The sequence below is a fragment of the Phyllobates terribilis genome, unplaced genomic scaffold, assembly GCF_046119375.1.
Source record: "Phyllobates terribilis strain yellow unplaced genomic scaffold, ASM4611937v1 Scaffold_12__6_contigs__length_324123572, whole genome shotgun sequence".
NCBI lineage: Eukaryota > Metazoa > Chordata > Amphibia > Anura > Dendrobatidae > Phyllobates > Phyllobates terribilis.
In genome coordinates, this window is record NW_027362772.1 from 260,980,854 (window position 1) to 260,997,298 (window position 16,445).

The window sequence follows — 16,445 nt, forward strand, 5'->3', positions numbered from 1 at the left end:
GGGGAGAGCAATGATGGGGATGGGGAGAGCAATGATGGGGCTGGGGAGAGCAATAATGGGGCTGATGGGGCTGGGGAGAGCAATAATGGGGCCAGGGAGGGCAATGATGGGGCTGGTGAGAGCAATGCTGGGGCTGGGGAGAGCAATGCTGGGGTTGGGGAGAGCAATGCTGGGGTTGGGGAGAGCAATGGTGGGGCTGGGGAAAGCAATAATGGGAGCGATGGGGCTGGGGAGAGCAATAATAGGGCTGGGGAGAGCAATAGTGGGGCCAGGGAGGGCAATGATGGGGCTGGTGAGAGCAATGCTGGGGCTGGGGAGAGCAATGCTGGGGTTGGGGAGAGCAATGGTGGGGCTGGGGAAAGCAATAATGGGAGCGATGGGGCTGGGGAGAGCAATAATGGGGCTGGGGAGAGCAATAATGGGGCTGATGGGGCTGAAGAGAGCAATAATGGGGCTAGGGAGAGCAATGATGGGGCTGGGGAGAGCAATAATAGGGCTGGGGAGAGCAATGATGGGGTTTGGGAGAGCAATGATTGGGCTGGGGAGAGCAGTGATGGGGCTGGGGAGAGCAATGATGGGGATGGTGAGGATGGGGAGAACAATGATAGGGATGGTGGGGATGGGGAAAGCAATGACGGGTTGCTGGGAGAGAGAAATGATGGAGGTGCTGGGAGAGAGAAATGATGGGGGTGCTGGGAGAGAAATGACGGGGGTTCCTGGGAGAGAGCAATGTTGGGGGTGCAGGGAGAGAGAAATGACGGGGTTGCAGGGAGAGAGCAATGATGGGGATGCTGGGAGAGAGCAATGACAGGGGTGCTGGGACAGAGCAATGATGGTGGTGCTGGGACAGAGCAATGATGAAGGTGCTGGGAGAGAGCAATGATGGGGGTGCTGGGAGAGAGCAATGATGGGGGTGCTACCTACCAGATTTTTTTTATTGGATTGTCCACGGACTCGTAGAGTTTTATAGATCCATTCACACATCCATGAAAATCACAGATCTGAGAATGAGATCTGTGAGGGTCAAAGAATGTAATTTTCTGATCCGATTTTGAGGATTAGAATAAGACATGCTCTATGCGTCTGTAAAACAGGGCAGCACACAAACACTGCACACAGATGCAGGAATGTAACCATATTATGTATAGCATACTTCCTTGGTATATAGTGTACTCTCTTATTATGTATAGTGCCATTCTTAGTTATATAGTTTTATCTTTTATTGTGTATAACACCCTCCCTTATTACCTACCATCCTCTCTAGCTCTAGGTCTCACAGTTGGGGGATCATACTGTGTTGGAGTCAGCATACTTTGCCCTGGGAGTTGAGGTGGGGTACAGTAGGGTCATTATACTATGCATGTGGAGGAATTCACCATGGGAGTATCATACTGTGTTTGGGGGACACTTTTGTTGGCATCATACTTTATGGGCAAAGAAAGAGGGATCTAGGACGTCAGCAGGGGGAAAATTACTATGTAAAAGCTGGAAAGTTGTGAGATCTGCTCTTCTGTGACCCCAACAATTATTTACATTTTTTTTGGTGGGGTGGGGGGCCCAATTGCAACTTCTGCTATGGGGCCCCATGATTCCTATGTACGCCCCTGGTCACAAACATTATCTCTAAAAACTTTATTCCCCTTTTACTCTTTCCCTTTAATTGACTGCCCTGGGTCACGGACTGGGTCACTGCCACCGTGACACCCCCAGCACCGACTGGCCCGGCTACCGAGTACCCCACGGCCCAGGGGGCGTGTCACAGGCAATCCCTAAGTTCGGTGACTTGCGCTGTTTACATCGGTGAGCTCAGTGATTGACTGCAGCGGTACTGTGCACTGTCGAGGTGATGTCATCGCTGAAGCCAAAACACAGAGATTGGAGCAACGGCGGGGTGGACGTGCTGGACCTGGGGAGAGTGAGTACTATAGAATCGATTGGAGAAAAACCCTTTAATTAAAAAAAAAAATGTGTAAATTTGATGTAGAAAAGTGACATCACATATAATGACATCATATACAGTACAGACCAAAAGTTTGGACACACCTTCTCATTTAAAGATTTTTCTGTATTTTCATGACTATGAAAATTGTACATTCACACTGAAGGCATCAAAACTATGAATTAACACATGTGGAATTATATACTTAACAAAAAAGTGTGAAACAACTGAAAATATGTCTTATATTCTAGGTTCCTCAAAGTAGCCACCTTTTGCTTTGATGACTGCTTTGCACACTCTTGGCATTCTCTTGATGAGCTTCAAGAGGTAGTCACCGGAAATGGTTTTCACTTCACAGGTGTGCCCTGTCAGGTTTAATAAGTGGGATTTCTTGCCTTATAAATGGGGTTGGGACCATCAGTTGTGTTGTGCAGACGTCAGGTGGATACACAGCTGATAGTCCTACTGAATAGACTGTTAGAATTTGTATTATGGCAAGAAAAAAGCAGCTAAGTAAAGAAAAACGAGTGGCCGTCATTACTTTAAGAAATGAAGGTCAGTCAGTCCGAAAAATTGTGCAAACTTTGAAAGTGTCTCCAAGTGCAGTTGCAAAAACCATCAAGCGCTACAAAGAAATTGGCTCACATAAGGACTGCCCCAGAAAAGGAAGACCAAGAGTCACCTCTGCTTCTGAGGATAAGTTTATCCGAGTCACCAGCTTCAGAAATCGCAGGTTAACAGCAGCTCAGATTAGAGACCAAGTCAATGCCACACAGAGTTCTAGCAGCAGACACATCTCTACAACAACTGTTAAGAGGAGACTTTGTGCAGCAGGCCTTCATGGTAAAATAGCTGCTAGGAAACCACTGCTAAGGACAGGCAACAAGCAGAAGAGATTTGTTTGAGCTAAAGAACACAAGGAATGGACATTAGACCAGTGGAAATCTGTCCTTTGGTCTGATGAGTCCAAATTTGAGATCTTTGGTTCCAACCACTGTGTCTTTGTGCGACGCAGAACAGGTGAACGGATGGACTCTACATGCCTGGTTCCTACCGTGAAGCATGGAGGAGGAGGTGTGATGGTGTGGGGGTGCTTTGCTGGTGACACTGTTGGGGATTTATTCAAAATTGAAGGCATACTGAACCAGCATGGCTACCACAGCATCTTGCAGCGGCATGCTATTCCATCCGGTTGGCGTTTAGTTGGACCATCATTTATTTTTCAACAGGACAATGACCCCAAACACACCTCCAGGCTGTGTAAGGGCTATTTGACCAAGAAGGAGAGTGATGGGGTGCTATGCCAGATGACCTGGCCTCCACAGTCACCAGACCTGAACCCAATAGAGGTTGTTTGGGGTGAGCTGGACCGCAGAGTGAAGGCAAAAGGGCCAACAAGTGCTAAGCATCTCTGGGAACTCCTTCAAGATTGTTGGAAGACCATTTCCGGTGACTACCTCTTGAAGCTCATCAAGAGAATGCCAAGAGTGTGCAAAGCAGTCATCAAAGCAAAAGGTGGCTACTTTGAAGAATCTAGAATATAAGACATATTTTCAGTTGTTTCACACTTTTTTGTTAAGTATATAATTCCACATGTGGTAATTCATAGTACAATTTTCAAAGTTATGAAAATACAGAAAAATCTTTAAATGAGAAGGTGTGTCCAAACCTTTGGTCTGTACTGTATATTGACATCATATATAATGACACACACACGACTGTAGTCAAACTAAAGAATGAACATGAGCCAAGATCATCAATATAGATTTGGGACAAGTGTGGTCTCCAACCTCCGGGCATTAGGAGAATCAATGACCACCATCTGAGGGGCACAAGAAGAAAAAGAGGGATGGATGTTGTGAGGACCATATTGCCGTTACAGACAGAATGAGCTAATCTTTGGTTTTCTATGAGGCCGTCTGAGAAGTAGTGACAGACACTTTCCCACAAGTTTACAAAGGGGCCTGAAAGCCCCACAGCTGCTCCGCCACACAAAGGGCCCGATCTTATAACAAAAGTGCGGAGAGGACAATAGACTTGTGTGCTTAAGTCCTACCTGGGTTTAGTTACATGTAGGTAATAGACAATACATGTGTTTAGTGTGCGGCTCGGCCAGACAAAGGGGTTATGTTCATATGGCATTTTATACAGTATCCCAAAAACCTGGATCCTAGGATTTAAATTGGATCTGTCATCAGTCCATTCCCTCATATCAGTAATAGCTGGTGGATGCGATAACACCTAATCAATTGTCCTGGAAATTTCCAAATGTGACAGACAGGAAAGACATCGCATATGTAACGCAATATATTAGACGGCCCGGGTCATCGATCGCTTCATAGGCAAGATAAGACGGGCATGTAATCCTGCCCCACTAGTCTGCAAGATCCACAGTGTACTATGCACTTCTATGTACTTTCACAAGGTAGAACTCAGGGGGCATTACTGGGTGGTATATCACCCACCAGACGGGGGTCCTGATATTTCTAGATAATGTGAATCTTGGTGCTGACTTCCAGGATTAAGTGATATTTATCTAGGTTGTATCAGATATCATCAGAAATGTCCTGTAATCAATACAGTTATCAAGGATGTAGCAGTAACTGGTTTATCACATTGCACATGATATATATATAGAGAGAGAGCTGAGCGTGATCCGTCTACCTCTGTTTATATGTCATATGTACAGTATGTCTCTACCTCTAGATTTCCCTCTGATATTTTATCATCTGTTATTTATTTTCAATCACATCAATCTATTTAGATTTTTGTCTGTCTCATAATTTATCTCTCTTTTTCTAATATATTCCCATCTGTGATCTATTTATCTATTTTCTATCTATCTATTTATACATCTATTTCCATCTAATGTCTTCCTATCTGTTATCTATCAATCTTCCTATTACCCCATCTATTCTCTATTCATCTGTCTAGGCCTCAAATGATTCATTGTAATATCTTCCTCTTAACTTTCTACCTCTGCTTACTTCTAAAACCTTCCCATATCTATCTATCTATTATCTATCTATCTATCTATCTATCTTTCTATCTATCTATCTATCTATTATAATTGTTTCCATCTATCTATCTATCTATCTATTATAATTGTTTCCATCGGAAGGCTGGTTCAGAACCGGCATTATTGGAGCACGACAGATCCTCTGACCGCCGGGGGAGTGTATGCTCCAGTAATGAGGGGGAGGGGGGAAGTGTAGGGCAGGCAAGACAGGTTCGGGGTAGTGGGTGACTCTATTATTAGGGGGACAGACAGGGCAATCTGTCACAAAGACCGGGATCGCCGAACGGTGTGCTGCCTTCCTGGCGCTCGAGTCCGGCACATCGCGGATCGGGTTGACAGGTTACTGGGTGGGGCTGGCGAAGACCCAGCGGTCATGGTCCACATCGGCACCAATGACAAAGTGAGTGGTAGATGGAGGGTCCTTAAAAATGATTTCAGGGACCTAGGTAGGAAGCTTAGGGCAAGGACCTCCAAGGTAGTTTTCTCAGAAACACTACCAATCCCGCGAGCCACACAGGAGCGCCAACGGGAAGTTAGGGAGGTGAATAAGTGGCTAAAGAGTTGGTGGAAGGCAGAAGGGTTTGGGTTCATGGAGAACTGGGCCGACTTCGCGGTCGGCTACAGGCTCTACCGTAGGGACGGGCTGCACCTCAATGGGGAGGGTGCAGCGGTGCTGGGGAAGAAGATGGCTAATAGGTTGGAGGAGTTTTTAAACTAGAGACGGGGGGGGGGAACCAAGGAAATAGGTGGGATGTGAGGCAAGCAAGGGGGAAGGGGAGAAGTGAATATCATGAGGGTGGAGAGGGGGGGTGGGGATAGCACAGTTAGATCATTAGAGAAGAGTAGGATGCTAAATAACCCCAAAGTTTTATCTTGCATGCTGACCAACGCAAGAAGCCTGACCAATAAGGCGGATGAGCTGCAGGCGCTTATATCGGAGGAGAGGTATGACATCGTAGGTATAACAGAGACTTGGCTAGATGATAGCTACGACTGGACGGTAAATTTATTAGATTATAGTTTATTTAGAAGGGACCGGAAACAGGGGAAAGGCGGAGGAGTCTGGTTATATGTAAAGTCATGTCTAAAACCCAGACTAAGGGAAGATATAGGAGAGGGAGAAGAGGGGGTCGAGTCCATGTGGGTAGAGATAGAGGGAACTAAAAATAATAATAAAATATTACTGGGGGGTCTGCTATAAGCCACCCAATATAACAGAGGAGAATGAGAATCTGCTATTAGGACAAATAGACAAAGTAGCAAAACATAATGAAGTGATTGTAATGGGGGATTTCAACTACCCGGATATTGACTGGGAAACAGAAACCTGTAGATCTCAGAAAGGTAAAAGGTTCTTGACAAATATTAAGGATAATTATCTCTCCCAACTAGTGCAGGAACCAACGAGAGGGAAGGCCGTGTTGGACTTAATATTGACTAATAGGCCTGATAGAATAACTGAGGTACAGATAGGGGGGCACCTAGGTAATAGCGACCATAATATTATCAACTTCAAAATGCCCTTCAGTAGGGTTATCAATAAGGGAACAACAAAAACATTAAACTTTAGGAGGGCGAAGTTTGATCAGCTGATAGAAAACCTTCAACTTATTGACTGGGACAAAGTACTTAATCAAAGGAATACGAATAGTAAATGGGAAACCTTCAAAAGAATTCTGAATACTCAGTGCGAGAGATATATACCGTATGGGAATAAAAGGGCCAGAAAAAAGAGGAAACCAATATGGTTGAACAAGAACGTAAAAGGGGCGTTAAATAGCAAAAAAGAGGCATTCAAGAGATTAAAACAGGAAAACAGTAAGGAAGCACTAAAGTGTTACAAGGAAAAAACGAGAACCTGCAAAAAACAAATAAAAATAGCGAAGGAGGAAACAGAGAGACGTATTGCTAGGGAAAGTAAATCAAATCCCAAACTGTTCTTTACGTATATAAATAGTAAAAGGATTAAATCGGAAAATATTGGACCGATAAAAAGTGAGGAAGGCAAAATCATAGAGAAAGATGAGGATAAAGCTAATCTATTAAATAATTTTTTTTCGACAACTTTCACAAAGGAAATCGAACTAACAGGAGAAATGAGAAGTGACAAACTTAATCCTCCACTAAGTATGACAAATCTAACCCAAGCTGGGGTACAGAAACGCCTCAGTAACATTAAAATAAACAAATCACCAGGACCTGATGGCATACACCCACGGGTACTAAGGGAACTAAATAATGTGATAGACAGATCGTTATATCTTATATTTAAGGACTCTGTTGAGACTGGGTCTGTGCCACTTGATTGGCGACAGGCGAATGTAGTGCCAATATTCAAAAAGGGAGAGAAAAGTGACGCCGGAAACTATCGGCCGGTGAGTCTAACGTCCGTTGTGGGCAAAATTTTTGAAAGCTTCATTAAAGAGGCAATCATGGAGCATCTTGATGCTAATAATCTTTTAATCCCGAACCAACATGGATTCATGAGGAATCGCTCCTGCCAAACAAACCTGATTGACTTCTACGAGGAGGTTAGCTCTCGAGTAGATCAGGGGGAACCAGTGGATGTCGTGTATCTCGACTTCTCAAAAGCGTTCGATAGCGTGCCACATAATAGGTTGGTATACAAAATGAGAATGATGGGGCTGGGGGAAAATGTCTGCAAGTGGGTAGCTAACTGGCTAAAGGATAGAAGGCAGAGGGTGGTTATAAATGGAATATACTCAGATTGGGTAAACGTCACTAGTGGGGTACCACAGGGGTCTGTACTAGGCCCAATGTTATTTAATATCTTTATTAACGACATAGTCAACGGGATAAATAGTAAAATATCAATATTTGCAGATGACACAAAGTTATGTAAAACAATTAATACAAAAGAGGACAGTGCAGACCTACAGAGGGATTTGGATAAGCTGGGTAGGTGGAGCATTAAATGGCAAATGAGGTTTAACGAGGAGAAATGTAAGGTCATACATATGGGAAGGAAAAATGGAAGTCACCAGTACTCACTGAATGGGAAATCATTGGGGAATTCAGAGATGGAGAAGGACTTGGGCATCTTGATTGATAGCAAACTAAATTGGAGTGCCCAAAGTCAGGCGGCTGCTGTAAGGGCAAACAGGGTAATGGGATGTATCAGAAGAGGTATAGCTGCAAAGGATGAGAACATTGTTCTTCCACTGTACAAAGCACTGGTCAGACCACACTTGGAATACTGTGCTCAGTTATGGGCCCCAATATATAGAAAGGATATAAATGAGCTTGAAAAGGTACAAAGGAGGGCAACAAAATTAATAAAGGGAATGGAGGGACTGCAATACACAGAGAGGTTGGCAAAACTAGGACTATTCAGCTTGGAAAAGAGAAGGTTGAGGGGGGACATAATAAATGTGTACAAATATGTTAGGGGACAGTATAGAGATCTTGCCCGGGATTTGTTCAAAAGGAGGGATATTACGGTAACAAGAGGGCACTCACTAAGACTGGAAGAGAAAAGGTTTCAGCACCAGCATAGGAAGGGGTTCTTTACGGTAAGAGCAGTGAGAATATGAAATTCACTGAGTGAGGAGACGGTAATGTCAGATTCACTACACCAGTTCAAGCGGGGACTGGATGCATTTCTAGATACCAGGCAGATTTCAGCATATACTTAAAAATAAAATAAAATAGTAGGTTGATACAGGGATTTATTCTGACTGCTGGTTTCAGAGTCGGGAGGGAATTTTTCCTCAGGTGAAGATTGGCCAAATCATTTGGGGTTTTTGCCCTCCTCTGGATCAACTTTAGCAATTACAGAACTAACAGGTCGAACTTGATGGACGCAAGTCTTTATTCAGCTTTACAAACTATGTTACTATGTTAATATATTCCCTTATGCTATCTTTCTATTGTTATCTATATTCTGTATTTATTCCCATCTCCCATCTTTCTGTTATCTATAGTGTATTTCCATCTGTCTGTCTACCTATCCATCCATTATCTGTCTGTCAGTCATATATTTATCTACATATTTATCTACTCATCCATCCCTTCATTTTCTGTCTATATGTATATCCATCATTCCATATTTTTATCTATCCATTCATTATCTATCTATCCATCTAAAAGGGCAAAGCAGCACTCAATAGCAAATTAAATTTAAAAAAAACTGGTGTATTTATTAGCACATGTGAACAGGTGGCAACGTTTTGGCTCAAGAGCAAGTGAGCCTTTGTCAAGAATTCACTACTAAGCGTTGCCCACTTCTTTTTTATGTACCATAGATTGGTGGGTTGCAACCTGTGTGCTGACACCTGTACCTGCACTTTTGCTTGTGCTGCTCCATTTTTTAATCTATCTATCTATCTATCTATCTATCTATCTATCTGTCTGTCTGTCTATATATCTATCTATCTATCTATCTATCTGTCTGTCTGTCTATATATCTATCTATCTATTTATCTATCTATCCTTATATTTACAGTATCTATTCGTCTATTAATCTATCTATCCTGATATGTATCTATTATCTATCCTGATATCTATCTATCTATCCATATATCTATCTATCTATTTATCTATCTATCCATCCATATATCTATCTATCCATCTATCTGTCTGTCTGTCTGTCTATCTATCTATCTATCTATCTATCTATCTATCTATCTATCTATCCATCCATATATCTATCTATCTGTCTATCCAGTTTACACGGTGGGTCTCTGAGTGTGTCTGCACGTGTATCACCAGAGATTAGAGCGTTATCCTTCTCATTTCTGTCTCTTGTGATTAGCAACTTCCCGCCAAAAGCAAAACACTGAGAAATTCATGAATTGCTGCGAATTGCTAAGTGTGTGTTGGCAGGATGCTATTGATCGGGGGTATTAGTCAGTGGTCCGGCGCTGGTGAAGGAAGTCTTTTTTTCCCAGCACAGGTCACGTCATTCCCAGCACACTATATCCCCTCTCACACACTCCCCACCTGCTCCTCTGAGACGAGCTTATTATGCCCAAGCCATTCACTGTCAATGCAGCATGACATAATGGATGCTCCTCTATTGTCCGCCCGCGTCCCACCATTGGCTGCAGAGTGTGGGAAACTATAACAGACCTCAGACTCACATATCGTTAGCCCGTCCGAGGAGTATAAATAGGAGGCAGTGCCACGCTCTGCCACAACACTTCATCCAGGGATCTGACCATCTCTGACCATGGCGCCTGGCACGGTGTACCTAGAGCAGCACAAGGTCTCCCCAAAGGAAAAAAATAAGGTAAGAGCCATGATGCAACATGTAATGCAACAATCAAAGAATATTGCAACACTATAAATGTAGATGATACAAGGTGACAAAGGTAGAAACTCGATGTATCCTCCCTCTACAGCTGAGAAAACCCATCGTAGAGAAGATGCGCAGAGATAGGATTAATAGCAGCATCGAGCAACTCAAGCTTCTCCTGGAAAAGGAGTTCCACAAGCAGCAGCCCAACATCAAGCTGGAGAAGGCCGACATACTGGAGATGGCCGTCACCTACCTCAGGCAGCAGACTCTGCCCCCAAGCAATAGTGAGTAGCTATTTTTACATTTAGCTTATCCTTCTAACTTTTTGCCATAATTGTAAAAAGTTGGTTGTAACTTAACTTTTACAAAACTTTTGAAATGTCATAAAAACATGCCAGAAATTGTAATCAGTGTCGGTCCAAGGGCTGAAACCCTCACCAATCTCTAAAACGAAGAGGCAGAAGAGCTCACCCAAGCGCTGCTCTCCTCCATGGCTGGAGACGAGCTCCATAAACCTTTTACAAGTCCGCGCACTGCTCAGCTCCGAGACTGAAGACAGACTTTCTCCGAGTCCATTTTCCAGGACTTGGTTAAGCGCTTTTGCGCCTTCTTTGTAGTAATCAGAGAGGTTTCAGCCCCCAAATCTCCACTGATTAAAACTTTTTAAATTGGAATTAGACTTAAAAAAAATTAAAGTGTAACTACTAACTAAACTTAATTTTTTTTTAAAGAATTTTGTGTGAATGGAAAGTTTGAAACTTTGAAAAATTACTTAATTGGGGATTTGTCCTCATATTTGTAAAAAAAAAAAAAAATTGCATGTAGGTAACTTCCAAACCCCGGATTTTTCACAGTATATTTGTTTGCCTTTAGCTGCATTGATATCAGAATACACTCATTTGGAGTACAGATGATGGCAGTAAAAGATTCAGCTCTGCACCTTTATCTTACAAATTCTGGGGATAAACTGCTTCAGGAGATTGTTCTGATAAGCAGAACGCTCAGAGGAGGAGACGGGAGCTGACCCATCACTGCCATCATCTGTACTCCAAAAGAGTACGTTCTGATATCAATGCACTAAAGGCAAGCAGGCACATAGACTGGGGAAAAACAGGAGTTTAAAAGCTAGTTACATGCATTTTTTTTTGTAGGAATGAAAATAAATCCCCTAATAAAATGATTTGTAAAGTTTCATAACTTTCCATGTTTCAACCAATTAAAAAAAAAGATTATATATATATATATATATATATATATATATATATATATATATATATATATATATAAAATCTTGGTATTCTTTTTTGTATTTGAAGACTAAACTATATATTTATATATTTTTTTCTTTTTTGTATTTCAAGACAAAGCTATGTATATATCGATATAATATATTGATATATTATATATTGTATAGTTTAGTCTTGAAATACAAAAAAGAAAAGAAATCATGCACTGTTTGCGCTCTAGTCAAGTATCTAACGTTCTTCTTCTTCTTCCTCAGACATAGTCCATCAAAATAACAGTCTACACATTGAGTTCAGCGATGGCTACAACAGATGCTTCAATGAAGTCCTCACCTTCCTCTCCCTCCACCAAAATCAAAGGACAACAGAACTGAGGCTTTTGAACCATTTCAAGCTGAATGAAGAGACCACCATGTCTTCTTCTTCATCATCTGCTCCTTCATCTCCTGACAGATGCTGTCACATCAAGCCCTCAGATCTGAGCAGCAGCAGCGCTCTCTGGAGACCTTGGTAGATGGACTCTTCGCTCATGGACCCAGAGGACTTAGAAGTATATTCAGTCGCAGTCCTCTTGCTTTGTAGGAAACATTTTCCTCGACCTCGAATTCTAGGAGGTTGATAGATTCTTCTCTGAAAGAATAGAGTGTGATTGATGACTCGAAATGAGAGTCTGACCTCTGTTCACCTGTATTGCATACTGCAACTTTTGTAGATCTCTTTCAAGATCTCGGCCACAGAGCAGTGGTGGGGTACAACCTCATCAAAGCTGTATTGATTGATTATTACAATTTATTAGTATCATGACGAGTGGCCTCCCTACACGTCCCATCATGGTACCTGCAGTTTTCTGACTGTACATACTTATATCTATTTCTAGATTGCTTTTGTATGAGAAAACTCTCAAGATTCAATGTAAAAGCTTGTAGCTTTAAATGTAAAGAACATAACCCTAATAATAGGATGCAAAGCCCTATGTGCACCCGAGCCCTATAATCCGATCCCGGGCCGAGTCCTGATCAGGGTTATGTTTTATGTATGTGGAATATTTCTACTACTTGTTATTTTGATAAAATAATTCATGCTTTGTTATAAAGGCGAAGTGAGGACAATGTATTTCATTTTGAAAGTCATGATTGTCTTGTGTAATTGCAAAGTGTTTTGCTTCTAAAGTGGACTTTGGAATTATGTTCTTGTCTGCATATCATATATGCGCTTTACGTGTCTTAATTAAGTGAGAATTAAATATATTTTTATATAGAAAATTATGTTTTCTTTCTTTTTTTATTATATTCCAAGTGCCTTATTTATGTGAAATACTATGTAATAAGTGCTGAATAATAATTAGAAACCATAGAATACATTAAGTATATATTTATGCCTAGTACAGGGTCTGATGGGACAACGTATAACACATGGGTTTATCTTTTTCAATTCTTCAGACCCTGCGCTAAGTATAAGTCCTCAGGAGCTTCGCTCCTTGCAACCTACATAATATGCCATATTACATTGTCCATAGAAGTCTATGGGCCTTACCAGATATCATTATGCTTTAAAGGGAATCTGTCAGCAGGATTTCACTCCCCAAACTATTTATATGTACATGTAGCTCTTTCAAAGACAAGTCCAGCAATACCTTTACAAGGCCGATCCGTTCCTCTGTTACTGAGAAATCAACTTTTGAATTGATATGAAAATAAGGCAGAAGACCTATAGTAGATCCGAAGCCTCTGTCACTCTGCTCTGGCCGCTCAGACTAGGCCTGCTCCTTCCTCCTCTCCTCCTGAGCAGAGCTCCTCCAGAGCTCCTGCTCCCAACTCTCTCTCTATCTCTCTCTCTCAGACTGACCACACTCTCTCAAGATGGCTCCCCTTTTTATACACCTACTGAAGTGCTCCCCTAAACTACTTCCTCCACCCACACCCACTACATGGTTCCACCCTCCAGCTAGGGACCAGGGACTGTGCTCTCCCTTAGGAGCAATCTCGCCCTTCCCTCTGAAGTGGAGTGTAATGGATGCAAGTGTGTGGGTCCCGGGCAGTACTCCATCCTTACCTGAGAGTGGGAAACCACACCTCTGGGTGAGATGCAGTACCTCTGTGGCAACTGAACCCATAGGTGCGCCACATACCCCCCTGGTAAAACACAGCACGTCCACGGGCTGGAACAGAGTAAAAACAAGGGTACTTTAGACATACAAACTTTTTAGAATGCATTCACTTAGAAGAACATCATAACTTTTCTTCCCTTTATGGGAGGCACATTTCTTAAATGTTACAGGTTTCTATTAGCATATAAAACATTATAAAACCACTTTTAATAACATTCTTCTTCATACTCATAAACATTTTTCCATATACAACACATTTTCTGCTCAATACAGTGAGATCTATAACCGGGTGTCCATCTCACTGAAGAGGGTGCAATTTTGAGGGACCCGTCCGAAAACCCTCAACGTAGGCCCTGGGCGTGGCTGCTGGGCATAGGTGATCCAGCTGTTGGACCACATCTTCGGCCATGCCAAACGGGTTTTTGTTCTGTGGTCTGTATAAAGTCAATAAGAAGCATCTTAAGAAGTGCAAACTATATACAGTTTAAAAGTTTTTGGCTGCTCACAGTCCTCAGCCTGACAGTTTTTATACCCTTACCGGGTAACTAAGTAAACACACACAAACTTTTCCTGTTCACTCAACAATGATGTACCCTTCCGGGTAACTATATACAGTACAGTTTTTAAAGCAAACAGTTCAGTAGTGGGGGCCCTTCCGGGGGAACATTGACCCACCACTAGATGGCCCAGCCGGGTCATCTTCTTCAGGTGGCAAGGGTACACTCTCCTCCACCACCCTGTGAACATGGAGCGCGTACCAGCCCCGCTCGCCTCTGTGCCTGGTGTAGGTGACTTTGTCACTAGGATACAGATCCTGCGCTGGATGTCCCTGCTGTAAATGGGACTCCACGTCCCGCCGATTCACAAAGAGGTCTGTACCAAGTTGCGGTTCCCGGATAAAGTCCCATCCTCTATCCAGGTCGAACTTGACTACGATCCCCTCTACCCATGGATCGGGCGTGGCCGTCTTTGCTTTGCGGACCCAGGTTTTCTCCTTCATATTGCGGGCCTTAATTTTCTCCCAGCGCACCCCACGGGTGCGCTGCCCCGCCTCTAGTTGAAGGAGTTCCCGTCGGCAATGCTCTTCTCTATGTGCGGCCTCCTTTTGGGTCTCCCGGGGAAATCCCATCAGGTCACCCGCCAGGTTATCCCATCTGAATTGGTCTCCTTCTTCTCTCTGGGCAACCGAGGGTGTGGGAGCGGGAAACAGAGGGAGGCTCTGGTCCTCGACCTCCGTGGACCAATCCCAGGCCGTGCGTCCGTACACCCATTCGGGTGTGGGGGCAGGTGGCTCTAGCTGGGGGGCCCAGGAGCAGGTCTGCATCACAAGCACCCGGGATAGGAGGTTCCGTCACCGAGCCCAGAAGCAGGTCAGCGCTGTCAGGGGCGTCGTCCTTAACTGCTCCCGTGGCCGCTTAAGCTCGGCCTGTCACCTTCTGGTCCTGGAGTAGCTCCGCCAGGGCTGGGGCACTGCTGGTCGCATGCAGCACAGTCTGCTCCCGGGTCAGCAACTTCTCTAGTAGCTCGGCCCTCCAGATTGCGACGGCAGCCTGCTGAGCCTCCTCCATTTTTCTGCCCTGCTCTTGCACCTCATCTCGGAGGAATCCAGTATCCTCCAGGGACAGGTTCGTTAAGATACCCTTCAGGTTGAGGGATGATGCACTTGGCTGCGGGCCACGGCCCGGAGTCTGAGGCTGATCTCCGTCCATATTGCCTGCCGGGGGCGGTCTGGCTGCTCTGCTGGAGACTCCGCCCTCTCTCCAAGGTTTCTTCTCTCCTCTCCCCTTTCTGGTGTGGTCCCATGGCTGCTTGCTGTCGGCCACACCTGGGGACGGCCTCCCCAGACTGATGGACAGGTCTAGATATATGGCCACAGCCGCATGGGACAGGCTGCGCTTTTGGTGCGATTCTGGGACCCGGCCCACGATGGGAGGTTCCTTGTTGTCCTTGATAACGCACATAATGGCGCCCGTTCTTCTGGGGCGGGCGCCACATTCAGTACACATCACAGTCTCTAGGCGCACAATACCAGTTATAACGGGTTGGTTCATATCCTGCTCGTGACGCCAAATATGACATGCCCCCTGCTCCATGGGGTACTCGGTGCCGGGCCGGTCGGTGCAGGGGATGTCACAGTGGCAGTGACCCGGTCCATGACCCAGGGCAGTCAATAAAAGGGGATTATAGTTTTTATAGCTTAATGTTCATGACGCCACCTGTGGTATGCGGCTATTTGGAGCCGTCACTGCGGTGCAGATCCCTTGGGGCTGATGGTGATGCAGCAAAGTTGGTTAAGCACAGGTAGAGCTATGCTCCAGGGCAAGTAATAGTGATGTTATAAGGTAGATGTTGCTGGTGCTGTGTAGTGTAGGGCTGGTGATTGCGCAGCAATTATTCAAGGACACAGTGGGGTGCAGTCTTCAGGTTTTACTCACAGTTATCACGCTGCTCCTGGTTACAATTGCCAGCTTATAACCCCCCATGTCGTTCTGCGTTCACCAAGGAAGGGGTTCAGCAATCCTTCAGGTATTTCAGGAGTACTTAAACGGGACCCCGTTCTATGTGCCTTCCTCGGTCGTTTTCCTGCACTGGCTCTCACCCTCCTGCCCTGCGCCTCACAATCAGTGTCCCAAGCCGGTAGCCTCGGATCTTGTCGGGCGACCTGCCATCCCCTGCACCCTCTGTGGCCACTTTTTCGGCAATTTAATTGTGGTGGTTGGCAGCTGCACCTTGCAAGTACAGCAGCCTCCGGTTTCTAGCTGAGCCTTGTAGTTCTCCACTAGTTAGGGGCCGGTCCCCTCTGCGGCCTGATCCCTCCACGTCCTGGTAGATTCGGGCGCATGGGTGGCATCTGCACTTCCTGTGACCCTGGGATC

At 44.4% G+C, this 16,445-nt stretch overlaps 1 protein-coding gene across 1 annotated transcript; it reads left to right on the top strand.

Annotated features, from left to right (window-relative positions):
* Window positions 1–10,070: 10,070 nt before the first annotated feature.
* Window positions 10,071–12,724, top strand: LOC141171586 (transcription factor HES-5-like). The gene is made up of 3 exons (XM_073655265.1): window positions 10,071–10,209; window positions 10,322–10,502; window positions 11,720–12,724. The coding sequence occupies exons 1-3, from the start codon at window positions 10,150–10,152 to the stop codon at window positions 11,974–11,976; spliced, it is 498 nt and encodes a 165-aa protein (XP_073511366.1). The 5' UTR covers window positions 10,071–10,149; the 3' UTR covers window positions 11,977–12,724.
* The last annotated feature ends 3,721 nt before the right edge of the window (window positions 12,725–16,445 follow it).